General features: G+C 39.3%; 1 protein-coding gene across 1 annotated transcript; it reads right to left on the bottom strand.

Moving 5' to 3' along the window:
* Positions 1-11,011: 11,011 nt before the first annotated feature.
* Positions 11,012-13,632, bottom strand: LOC138072614 (T-cell surface glycoprotein CD1b-2-like). The gene is made up of 5 exons (XM_068963669.1): positions 13,572-13,632; positions 13,051-13,317; positions 12,110-12,388; positions 11,613-11,891; positions 11,012-11,109 (listed from the first exon to the last, which is right to left on the bottom strand). The coding sequence occupies exons 1-5, from the start codon at positions 13,630-13,632 to the stop codon at positions 11,012-11,014; spliced, it is 984 nt and encodes a 327-aa protein (XP_068819770.1).
* Between the last annotated feature and the right edge of the window lie 252 nt (positions 13,633-13,884).

Raw genomic sequence — 13,884 nt, forward strand, 5'->3', positions numbered from 1 at the left:
TTTGTGCGTGGCGTTAGAAAGTGATCTAGTTTCATTTTTTACAAGTGATTGACCAGTTTTCCCAGCACCACTTGTTAAAGAGGTTGTCTATAATGCATTGTATATTCTTGTCTCCTTTGTCGAAGATAAGGTGTCCATCAGTGTGTGGATTTATCTCTGGGCTTTCCATTTTGTTCCATTGATCTATATTTCTGTCTTTGTGCCAGTACCATACTGTCTTGATGACTGTGGCTTTGTAGTAGAGCCTGAAGTCAGGCAGGTTGATTCCTCCAGTTCCATTCTTCTTTCTCAAGATTGCTTTGGCTATTCGAGGTGTTTTGTATTTCCATACAAATCTTGAAATTATTTGTTCTAGCTCTGTGAAAAATACTGCTGGTAGCTTGATAGGGATTTCATTGAATTTGTAGATTGTTTTGGGTCGTATACTCATTTTCACTATATTGATTCTTCTGATCCATGAACATGGTATATTTCTCCATCTATTAGTGTCCTCTTTGATTTCTTTCATCAGTGTTTTATAGTTTTCTATATATAGGCCTTTAGTTTCTTTAGGTAGATATATTCCTAACTATTTTATTCTTTTCATTGCAATGGTGAATGGAATTGTTTCCTTACTTTCTCTTTCTATTTTCTCATTATTAGTGTATAGGAGTGCAAGGGATTTCTGTGTGTTGATTTTATATCCTGAAACTTTACTATACTCATTGATTAGCTCTAGTAATTTTCTGGTGGAGTCTTTAGGGTTTTCTATGTAGAGGATCATGTCATCTGCAAACAGTGAGAGTTTTACTTCTTTTCCAATTTGGATTCCTTTTATTTCTTTTTCTGCTCTGATTGCTGTGGCCAAAACTTCCAGAACTATGTTGAATAGTAGCGGTGAAAGTGGGCACCCTTGTCTTGTTCCTGACTTTAGGGGAAATGCTTTCAATTTTTCACCATTGAGGATAATGTTTGCTGTGGGTTTGTCATATACAGCTTTTATTATGTTGAGGTGTGTTCCTTCTATTCCTGCTTTCTGGAGAGTTGTTATCATAAGTGGGTGTTGAATTTTGTCAAAGGCCTTCTCTACATCTATTGAGATAATCATATGGCTTTTATTTTTCAATTTGTTAATGTGGTGAATTACATTGATTGATTTGCAGATATTGAAGAATCCTTGCATCCCTGGGATAAAGCCTACTTGGTCATGGTGTATGATCTTTTTTTAATGTGTTGTTGGATTCTGATTGCTAGAATTTTGTTGAGGATTTTTGCATCTATGTTCATCAGTGATATTGGCCTGTAGTTTTCTTTTTTTGTGGCATCTTTGTCAGGTTTTGGTATTAGGGTGATGGTGGCCTCATAGAATGAGTTTGGAAGTTGAGCTTCCTCTGCAATTTTTTGGAAGAGTTTGAGTAGGATAGGTGTTAGCTCCTCTCAAAAATTTTGGTAGAATTCATCTGTGAAGCCGTCTGGACCTGGGCTTTTGTTTGCTGGAAGATTTCTGATTATAGTTTCAATTTCAGTGCTTGTGATGGGTCTGTTAAGATTTTCTATTTCTTCCTGGTTCAGTTTTGGAAAGTTGTACTTTTCTAAGAATTTGTCCATTTCTTCCACATTGTCCATTTTATTGTCTTATAATTGCTGATAGTAGTCTCTTATGATCCTTTGTATTTCTCTGTTGTCTTTTGTGATCTCTCCATTTTCATTTCTAATTTTATTGATTTGATTTTTCTTCCTTTGTTTCTTGATGAGTCTGGCTAATGGTTTCTCAATTTTATTTATTCTTTCAAAGAACCAGCTTTTGGTTTTGTTGATTTTTGCTATGGTCTCTTTTGTTTCTTTTGCATTTATCTCTGCCCTAATTTTTAAGATTTCTTTCCTTCTACTAACTCTGAGGTTCTCCATTTCTTCCTTTTCTAGTTGCTTTAGGTGTAAAGTAGGTTATTTATTTGACTTTTTTCTTGTTTCTTGAGGTATGCCTGTATTGCTATGAACTTTCCTCTTAGCACTGCTTTTATAGTGTCCCACAGGGTTTTGTGTTGTTGTGTTTTCATTTTCATTCGTTTCTATGCATATTTTGATTTCTTTTTTGATTCCTTCTGTGATTTTTTGGTTATTCAGAAGCGTGTTGTTCAGCCTCCATATGTAGGAATTTGTAATAGTTTTTCTCTTATAATTGAGATCTAACCTTACTGTATTATGGTCAGAAAAGATGCTTGGAATGATTTCAATTTTTTTGAATTTATCAAGGTGAGATTTAGGGCTGAGGGTTATGCAAGACAGTAAAAGAGACACAGATGTATAAAACGGACTTTTGGACTCTGAGGGAGAGGGAGAAGGTGGGATGATTTGGGAGAACGGCATTGAAACATGTATACTATCATGTAAGAAATGAATCACCAGTCTATGATTGATGCAGGATACAGGATGCTTGGGGCTAGTGCACGGGGAAGAGCCAGAGAGATGATATGGGGTGGGAGGTGGGAGGGGGGTTCAGGATTGGGAACTCATGAACACCAGTGGCAGATTCATGTTAATGTATGGCAAAACCAATACAGTATTGTAAAGCAAAATAAAGTAGTAATAAAAAATTTTAAAAAAGTAGACGTGGAGAAAAAAAAAAAAAGAAAGGAAATAGAGGAAAACAATAGAATGGAAAAGATTAGACATCTCTTCAAGAAAATTAGAGATACCAAGGGAACATTTCATGCAAAGATGGGCTCGATAAAGGACAGAAATGGTACACACCTAAGAGAATCAGAAGATATTAACAAGAGCTGGCAACAATACACAGAAGGATTCAAAACAGATCTTCACAACCCAAATAATCATGATGGTGTGATCACTCATCTAGAGCCAGACATCCTGGAATGCGAAGTCATATGGGCCTTAGGAAACATCACTGCAAACAAAGCTAGTGGAGGTGATGGAATTCCAGTTGAACTATTTCAAATCCTAAAAGATGATGCTGTGAAAGTGTTGCACTCAATATGCCAGCAATTTGGAAAACTCAGCATGACCACAGGACTGGAAAAGGTCAGTTTTCATTCCAACACCAAAGAAATGTAATGTCAAAGAATGTTCAAACTGCCGCACAATTGAGCTCATCTCACACACTAGCAAAGTAATGCTCAAAATTACCCAAGCCAGGTTTCAACAGTACGGGAACTGTGAACTTCCATATGTTCAAGCTGGTTTCAGAAAAGGCAGAGGAACCAGAGATCAAATTGCCAATATCTGCTGGATCATTGAAAAAGCAAGAGAGTTCCAAGAGTTGCTTTATTGACTATGCCAAAGCCTTTGACTGTATGGATCACAACAAACTGGAAAGTTCTGAAAGAGATGGGAGTACCAGACCACCCGACCATCCTCCTGAGAAATCTGTATGCAGGTCAAGAAGCAACAGTTAGAACTGGACATGGAACACATGGCTGGTTCCATATTGGGAAAGGAGTCCATCAAGGCTGTATATTGTCACCCTGCTTGTTTAACTTAAATGCAGAGTACATCATGAGAAATGCCAGACTGAACGAAGCACAAGCTGCATTCAAGATTGCTGGGAGAAATATCAATACCCTCACATAAGCAGATGACACTACCCTTAGTGGTAGAAAGAGAAAAAGAACTAAAGAGTCTCTTGATGTAAGTGAAAGGGTCGAGTGAAAAAGTTGGCTTAAAACTAATATCATGGCATCTGGTCCCATCACTTCATGGCAAATAGATGAGGAGACAGTGGAAACAGTGTCTGACTTTATTTTTCTGGGCTCCAAAATCACTGCAGATATGACTGCAGCCATGAAATTAAAAGATGCTTGTTCCTTGAAAGAAAAGCTATGACCAATCTAGACAGCATACTAAGAAGCCGAGACATTACTTTACCAACAAAGGTCTGTCTAGTCAAAACTATGGTTTTTCCAGTGGTCATGTATGGATGTGAGAGTTGGACTATAAAGAAAGCTGAATGCTGAAGAATTGACGCTTTTGAACTGTGATGTTGGGGAAGACTCTTGAGAGTCCCTTGGACTTCAAGGAGTTCCAACCAGTCAATCTTAAAGAACATCAACCGTGAACATTCACTGGAAGGACTGATTTTGAAGCTGAAACTCCAGTACTTTGGCCACCAGATGAGAAAAGGCAACTCAGTGAAAAAGACCCTGATGCTGGTAAAGATTGAAAAGGAAAGGAGAAAAGGCAGCAGAGGGTGAGATGGTTGGATGGCATCACTGATGCAATGAACATGAATTTTAGTTAACTCCAGGAGTTGGTGATGGACAGGAAAGCATGGTGCACTGCAGTCCATGGGGTGGCAAAGAATCAGACTTGACTGAGCAACTGAACTGAACTGATAATTATTCTGAATTCTTTTTTTCTGGAAGATTGCCTATCTCCGCTTCATTTAGTTGTTTTTCTATAGTTTTATCTTGTCCCTTCACCCGGGACTGTAACTTTCTGCTTTTTCATGCTGATTAACGTTCTGTAATGTGGTTTGTTTTAGTTGCCGTGGGATTGTGGTTATTTATGCTTCTTCTGTCTGCCCTCTGATGGAGGAGGCGAAGAGGCTTATGCAAGCTTCTTGATGGGAGGGACTGGTGTTGAGAAACACTGGGTCTTGCTCTGATGGGAAGGGTCTTGCTCAGTAAAGCTCTAATCCAATTATCTGCTGATGAGTGTGGTTGCACTCCTTCCTTGATTTTTTTTTTTCCCCCGTGAGGTGACTGAGCCATCAGTCTACAGGCTCTATGGTCAGGTTAATGATGACCTCCAAGAGTGTTTATGACAAAGGAGACCTTCCCAGACAGCTGCTGCCAGTTCCCCTGTCTCTGTAGTGTGCCCCTGCTAACCCACACTTCTACAGGAGGTCCTCCAATACTAGCAGGTAGTTTTGCTCCAGTTTCCTGTGAAGTCAAGGTTTCTTTCCTCTGAGACTTGGTGCACACAAGGTTTTGTTTGTGCCCTCCAAGCCTGAAGTCTGTTTCCTGCAGTCCTATGGAAGTCTTATAATCAAATTCTGCTGTGCTTCAAGGTCAGATTCCCTGGGGATTCCCAGTCCCCTTACTGGGTCCTCAGGCTGGGAAGCCTGACATGGGGATCTGAATCTTCACAACAGTGGGAGAACTTCTTTGGTATTATTGTTCCCCAGTTTGTGGGTCACCCACCATTGGATATGGGATTTGATTTTATTGTGATTGTGCCCATTCTACCATCTCACTGTGACTTCTTCTTTGTCTTTGGTTGTTCAACAGCTAGTTGTGATTTTGGTGCTCTTGCAGGAGGAGATGAGTATATGTTCTTCTACTCCATCATCTTGAACCAGAAGAAATAATACTTTTTGTTTAATTTCTCTTTTAATCCCTCCTTATTTTCCTTACCTTGCTGGATTAACTAGGACTCTTAATATTCTATTGAATGGTGAAGATTAAAGCAGGCAGACAACTTGTATTTGATTTTCACTGGAATGCTTTTAAACATTCAAAATTGAAGTTACCTCATGTAGGCTATGTGTATTAATAGCTACATTTGACAATACAGTGGAAGTTTCCTTTTGTTCTGAGTTAGTAATGTTTTATCAGAATGGACATTTAAAGGTATCAAATGCTTTTCTATAACTCTGGAGATGATTATATGGTTATATTTCCTCAATTTTTTAAAGAAAGGGATTCTATCAAGTGATTTTTTTATTGGTAAATAATTTTTCCATTTGCTGGATAAATGCCACTTCAAATGAGATTTGCTATTAGCTACTAGTTTAATATTTGTTTGTTTTTTCTCCTGGAAAAAATCTTGCTGGCTTTGATATAATGAAAATATTGCCTCCTAAAATCAGTTGCAATCATTTTCCATCTTTTTCTCTACCTAGAACAATGTGCATGAAGTACAATTACCTGCCATTCCCTGTAGTCTGGATTTAGGACCTGCACAACTAGTAAAAACGTTAACTGCTTGTTTATTTTCTTTAACAGTTACTTATATGTTCATATTTTCTTCCTTTACTGGGAGTTTTTAAAAATAAAATTTTATCTATAACAAATATGTTGATATAAAATATACACAGCATTTTCTTATTTTAACTTCTGTATTATGCAGTAATATGTCTACTTTTCTAAAACTTATTACTCTTTTCATTAGCTCTGAGACAGGTTGTAATGTTTTTATTAATTTTCTCAAGCAGTGTGTTCCTTAAGTGTTGTGCCACCTTTATCTAATTTTTGTTTTTCTTTTTTTTTTGTCACTTTTCTATGGTTAAATTTTTATTGATCATGTTCCTATAGCTTCCTCAATTAAAATCTTAGCTTATATGCTTGCTTTTCGTCTGTCTTATTTACAAATAAATAACTCTAAATCTGTTCATCTTTCTATATGTATCACTTTAAAATCATGTATGAACTTCTACATGAGCTTTTTTTTTTCATGTAGAAAAAGATATGTGCCCACCTATGCACAAACAATGCATGGTAATAAGACTGCAAAAACTAATCCTTAGTGACCACTGTTTAAAAATCCAGAAAAGCAGAAAGTAGAAAGGTATGAATGAAGATGGTCCATCTCTAAGTTCCATGTTAAACACTGAGGCACTGAATGTATGGATCACCACAGAAAATTGAACAAAGCATAAATCAGTCACTTCTGAAACTTATAGACCACAACTATTATCAGATTGACCAAAGATGGTTTCTAGATACCAAACTAGAGTCATACAGAAAGTAGATTTCAAAGCAAGAATGGCTAATACTAATTTCCTGGAAACATGATATACATTGGTTTTCCTTCATTCTTGCTCAAATTCCTCCTAATCTGTTTCTCCTGCCTATGATGAAACACATTTTTGTGTGCAGCTTTGGCCAGTGATCTTTTAAGAAAAAAATTATCTTTTCTGTGCTTCCCAGAATTGTAAATCCCTGCACTCACAAATTCTACTTAATCCTTCTTTCCAGCACTAATATATTTCTTATAAACTTGAAGCTTGCTGTTGACTTTATCAGTTAAGCTTCCTATCACATGTGAGAATATTAAAAATATTTTTAATTCACCACAAACGATTAAAATAATCAACAACTAAAGAATACATAATTAAATGATCATAAATAATAAGTATGAATATTTATAAATGTGATGATGCAATGATGCATTAAATCTTCTCTCATTTACAAAGCTGACTACAGCCATCTGGTCACTTGCCTGGGTTTCCTTTAAAAAAAATAAAGAATCTTATACATGCCATTATATATGAAATGAATCGGCAGTCCAGGTTCGATGCATGATACTGCATGCTTGGGGCTGGTGCACTGGGACGACCCAGAGGGAGGGTACAGGGAGGGAGGAGGGAGGGGGTTTCAGGATGGGGAACATGCATATACCTGTGGTGGATTCATATTGATGTATGGCAAAACCAATTCAATATTGTAAAGTAATTAACCTCCAATTAAAATAAATAAATTTATATTTAAAAAAGAAATTTAGAACAAAATTAAACTCTAATTAATAAAATACTAACATACAATTTTACTATTCAACACAACTTCACACTTTAACATCTCATCTTTCAACTTGTTCAAGTTACTTTTCTATCAAGTAATCAGGAGATAGACCTTAGGTGGGAGGGCCACAATAATTCAGAATTTTACATGTTTTCACAATGGAGCCCATTTGTCATCCTTCACTTACTCACTTCTGTGGTCTGCCTACTAATTTGGACAATACAGCCAACTTTTCCCAACTGTGAAATGCCAGGTTTTTCAACTTCTACTTTCTTCCCAGTGTAATTACAAACCTGCCTCACATTTTTTAAATTAATAATTTATTTTATTGGAAGATAAGCACTTTACAATATTGTAATGGTTTTTGCCATACACCAACATGAATCAGCCATGGGGGCACATGGGTCCCCCCATCCTGGACCCCCTTACCACCTCCCCCCACCACCCCATCCCTCTGAGTTGTCCCAGAGCACTGGCTTTTGAGTGTCCTGTTTCATGCACCAAACTTGCACCAGTCATCTATTTTACATATGTCAATATACATGTTTCAGTGCTATTCTCTCAAATCGTACCACCTTCACCTTCTCCCACAGATTCCAAAAGTCTGTTCTTTACATTGGTGACTCTTTTGGTCCCTTACATAAAGGATTGTCATTATCATCTTTCTAAATTTCATATTATGCATTAATATATAGTATTTTTATTTCTTTTTCTGACTCACTTCATTCTGTATAATAGGCTCCAGTTTCATCCACCTCATTAGAACTGATTCAAATGCATTCCTTTTTATAACTGAGTAATATTCCATTGTGTATATGTACCACAATTTCCTTATCATTCATCTGCTGATAGACATCTAGGTTGCTTCCATATCCTAGCTACTGTAAACAGTTCTTCAGTGAACAGTGGGGTGCATGTGTCTCTTTCATTTCTGGTTTCCTCAGTATGCATGCTCAGCAGTAGGACTGCTAGGTCACATGGCAGTTCTATTTCCAGTTTCTTAAGGAATCTCCACACTGCTCTCCATAGTGACTAAACCAGTTTACATTCCCACCAACAGTTTAGAGGGCTCCCTTTTCTCCACACCCTCCACAGTATTTGTTTCTAAACTTTTTGATGGCAGCCATTCTGACTGTCATGAGATGATACTGGAATGGACTGCCATTTCCTCCTCCGGGTAGAGACATTTTGATGATGACCATTCTGACTGGAGTGAGATGATACTATATTGTGGTTTTGATTTGCACTTCCCTAATACATCACTGCAGATGGTGATTGCAGCCATGAAATTAAAAGACGCTTCCTCCTTGGAAGGGAAGTTATGACCAAACTAGACAGCATATTAAGAAGCAGAGACATTACTTTGCCAACAAAGGTCCGTCTAGTCAAAGCTGTGGTTTTTCCAGTGGTCATGTAAGGATGTGAGAATTGGACTGTAAAGAAAGCTGAGCACCGAAGAATTGATGCTTTTGAACTGTGGTGTTGGAGAAGACTCTTGAGAGTCCCTTGGACTGCTAGGAGACCCAACCAGTCCATTCTAAAGGCGATCAGCCCTGGGTGTCCTTTGGAAGGAATGATGCTAATGCTGAAACTCCAATACTTTGGCCACCTCATGTGAAGAGGAAAAGACTTGGATGCTGGGAGGGATTGGGGGCAGGAGAAGAAGGGGACGACAGGGGATGAGATGGCAGGATGGCATCACCAACTCGATGGACATGAGTTTGGGTGAACTCTGGGAGTTGATGATGGACAGGGAAGCCTGGTGTGCTGCAATTCATGGAGTCACAAAAAGTCGGACACGACTGAGCAAATGAACTGAACTGAACTGAACTGATGGCAAAGTTGTTCCAGCGTCTTGAAGAATCTTTCTGCCCCAACTAGAAATCAGCCATTTCTTCATGGTGCTTGGTTCCTTTAGTGTGAAAATATGTCAGAGCCATAATGTGAGCACTAAGTTTTGGTTTTGTGGCTTTTTAAGTGGTCAGGACATTTTTTAAGCCTAAATATTATGATTTTTTAATTATACTTGGAATTCAAGTTTAAGATTACAGAGTTTAATATTACATCTATCTCACATCAACTTCTCTAGACAGAAAATGTTGGTTCCAAGTGACTTAACACAACTATATAATCACCTAAACTATATACTATCCACCTGTCCACCAATATACTATATACTATCCACCTGTCCCACTGTATACTATATTTCCCTAGCCTATACACACATGGTAGTCTTACAATAACAGTAATAACTCTACCACCAGAAATAAGTTTTTGACAGGGATCCACTGAGAACAAGCCATTCTCTCAAGGAAATATAAGTAGAAGGAAAATAATAGGAACTGCAATGTTCTGGGTACAGAGTAAAGTGAAACTCTGCACAGTACCAGTCAAGGGAGAGTTACTTCCACTCTAACAGTAAGGAAGGCTATCCGGAGAAACAGGCTGCTCAGCTGACCCTCGTAGTTAGAAAATCATCCAAATAAAGAGAGTGAAATTATGTTAAAAATGCTCAGCAACTCTGCAGATACAATTACCTCAGCATAACTATAGTTAGTTCAATTTGAAACAATATTTCAGCAGAAGCAAAAAAAAAAAAAAATAAGAAGTCAAAGGCATGTCACCATGAAGTTGTGTACATCATTTCATTTATTACAAGGTATATACTTTCTCACAAATCACATCTATGAAATATGAGTGGATCCTGCTAGGGATATTGTCTCATAATAACAATTTTCATTTTTGTTTCTGCTAGGGTATAAATTATTATTTCTCTTACAACCCACAGGAACAATGATTTGATCAAATGTGATGATTATTTGATAAAATAATGAGACTGACTCCTAGGCTGACAACTTGAGTTTCAGGGTTCCTGGATACTTATTCCAAACGGAAAAGAAGACATGGTCAGGGTTCACAAGATATTCTAATGTGACCTGTTAAGAACACAAGCAAAAAAATGTTCAACTTAAGAGATATTTGTACACTATGTTCATAGCATCATTATTCACAACAGCTAAAATGTGAATTCACCCAATTGTCTATTGAGAGATAAACAGGTAAACAAAACAACATTTAAAAGGAAAGAAATTCTAATACAGGCCACCACATGAATGAATTATGAGGACATAATGCTAGGTGGAACAAGCCATTCACAAAAAGAAAAATGATTTCATTTCTATGAGGTACCTAGAGTAGACAGATTCATATAGACAGAAAGTAGAATGGTGGTTGGCAGGGTCTGAGGGAGAAAGGATTGGGGAAAGTGGTTTAATGGGAATAGACTTCTTGTTTTTCAAGATGAAAAGAATTTTAAGGATTGGCTTCATAAATGTGAACGTACTTAACTATATATGTAAAAATGGCTATTGCAGTCAATTTTCCATGATATATTTTACTGCAATTTTTAAAAATAAATTTACCTACAGATGGGAGTTGGGGACAAAAGGGAAATGTTCTAGCAGAAATGTTTAGACTAAAGAGATGTAATATTAACAGATAAAAAGGAGGGAAAGAATAAAAGGATGGACACAAAAAAAATTGAAAAAGAAAACTCACCAGCGTCTCCAAAGCCATAATGCAAGGCATATCAAAAGGATCAAGGAGGGCACTATTATTGCCACAAGCATCAAGCCAATGGATGTGGGGTGTTCTGGCAATTGGGAGAAGACAAAGGAATCTCCCTTCAAACCCATTCTCTAGTTCTCCATGCCTTCTTGCCCCTCTGAGTGTCAGCACTATCATTAACTGCTTCCAATGCATGGGCAACTCTGGTTCCCTTTCTCATATTCCCAGAGGTCTTATACTCACAGCCACCCTTAATTTCTCCTTCTTGCTGACTCCCACCAAGACTACAGTGGGACTACTACTGTAGTAGTGGAGACTGCTTCATTTTTATCTACTGTACAGCTTAGGTCAGCTATTTTCATACCTCCTGCACTGTAGTCCTAGAAATAAACCGCAAAGTCTGTCCCTCTGACTCTCTCTCTTTCTGTCTCCCTGATTCTCTTTCCTCCCCACCTACCCTCTCTCCATGCCTGTCTTCCTCCCTCCATCCTTCTCTCATCCATCAAATCCCTCCCCTTCCTTTGCCCCCCTCTCTGTTCTTGAGGACCATTTCCCCCCATTCCCAGTTGGGCCCCAGTTCCTTCTCACCCCAGTACAGGATGATGTCCTGGTCTCCTAGACTGCTGTGCTTCACTCGGCAACTCAGGCCAGCCACCTCCCCAGCTGCCACATTTAGGGTTACTCGGAGATACCAAGTCCAGTCAGCATTGGGCATGATGTCTCCTTGCTGAGTGCCAGGCTGCTCCTGCTCACCCCTCATCCACATCACCCGCACAGGTTTTGGGTAGAATCCTGAGACGTGGCACACCAGCAGTAGGTGGCCAGGCCCAGGAGTGGGGCCATTGGACAGCCAGGCCTCAGGTTTCACTGGGGTAGAAAGGAGCAGTAGGAATGTCAGATTATGACTCTAATCCAGAGCCTGGGGATTTAGAAATGCACAAATTTGGACAGTTGCCTCTTCCACTCCTATGGGCACCAAAAGACTAATTGATTAACCAATTCTCTATTTAGTTACTTCTCACTTTTGAATTTAAAGAAAGTGGTGGGAGGAGAAAAAGAAACATCTGAAAGAGCATAAGACTAACCTTGCCTCTGCAGTTCTGCCTTCCCTGCATCGAGGACACCCAGAAGATATCGAGGACAGGTTTCTGAGAGGAGCCTCTCAATGACATTGGAGATGTCTTGATACTGAGTCATGAGTGCACAAAATTTCTGCCCCCTGCTGCCGCTGTCTGGTGCAGGCACACAGGAATGATTCTGGATTCTCCAAAGATCCAGTCCTCCTAAAGCTCCTCTCATAGAGCTTTCTATGGCCTTCCCAGAATGCAGCTCACAGCATAATATGATCTGGATCACAAAGGGGTCTGTGTAAAGGAAAAATGAGACAAGTTATTTAAAAAGCAAACAGGAAAGAAAGAGATGAGAAAAAGGCATAGGACTTTTTATTTTAGTGGCGACAAGTTGAGAGGTGAAATTATTGACATAAAACCAATTGCAGTATTCAGGACTTTTCAGACAGAGCACTGGGGAAAGGTATGCATATCATCAACGGTGGGTTTAGGCAGTTTTAAGGATGTAGAGTGGGCAAGAGGGGAGAGGGGCAATGTGTGATGGAGTCAGAAGTGCAGCATTCCACGGTATAGGGAAGGGTTACATGTAGAGAAGGGATCAGGCAGCAGATGCTTGAGGACATCAATTGGAGGAGTAGAAAGTCACACTTAAGTTCACTCAAGCACAGAGTAGGAAAAGGAGGTCCTTTCTTGGGGTTTTAGAGAAGCAAGTTACATAGACACAAACAAGAAATAACCACAAGAGTGGTCATGTACACAGAAGAGAGCAAGAAACAGGAAGAATCTCAGATACTGGGTGGAGGTATGGGGTCGGGGTTGAAGGCTACTCTGGACAAGTGTGTACATGCAATTGGATAAAGAATGGAGAAAGGGACCATCATCAGAGGGATCAGTAGCCTGACACAAGAGTAAGAAAAGTCACTGAGAGTCTCTCCAGATCAGAGGACTATACTCACATTTAAACTGGAACACATTGACTCGATCCTGCACAGCCTGAGTGAAGAAAATGAAGTGTGTTCGGAAGATGTCCTCCAGCTCAGTCATCTCCTCATCACTAAAGTTGCCCTTGGACCAGGGCTTCAGGAAAATGGCAGTGCCCGAGTCACTCTCCCAGCCATGAATCTGCAAGTCATCCAACCAGCCTGAGCCTAGATTTTGAGCCCATGTGCTGTTGACAAAGGTTGAAATCTGCTTGAGATGGAAGGAGGTAGGCCCTTGGAACACTGTAGTGGTGGAAAGATAAGAAGAATGAGGGGGAAATGTGGCATCAGGATAGAATGAAAAAGAACCCAGAGTCTGAACAACAATACAGAGCTTGAAGCAATCCCCTGCCCCCAAAGCTTCTGGCTCCATCTCCAGCCTCCAGAATAGGGGAGAGGGCTGGAGACAGCAGAGCCCAGACCCATAGTAGTAGGTGCAGCATGATTTTATCCAGAACTCCTGCACCTGTGCTGGAAGCAGCCAGAGTTATTCTTACCATCTTCATTGTCACCACCTGGGAGGATAACTCCAAGTAACAGAAGTAGTAGAAGAGGCATTTCACTGGGAAGTAGAACTTCTGACTCTCGGGGCTTTTATTTGATCTCTAATTTCAGCATTTTTTTTCAGTACTCTAAATTGACTTCCTCTCTTCCCCAACTGACAAATCTTTGACCCACATTGCACATCTCAGAAAAACTGTGCCTCCCACAGCTCTGAACTCCCACTCCACCTCATTTCCATTCTTTGGTCTTCATCTCCTTTATATGTACTAGCTTGGAAAATCTCCCTTGGGATGCTGAAGAGTTATT

Source organism: Capricornis sumatraensis, chromosome 2 (assembly GCF_032405125.1).
Source record: "Capricornis sumatraensis isolate serow.1 chromosome 2, serow.2, whole genome shotgun sequence".
Taxonomy (NCBI): Eukaryota; Metazoa; Chordata; class Mammalia; order Artiodactyla; family Bovidae; genus Capricornis; species Capricornis sumatraensis.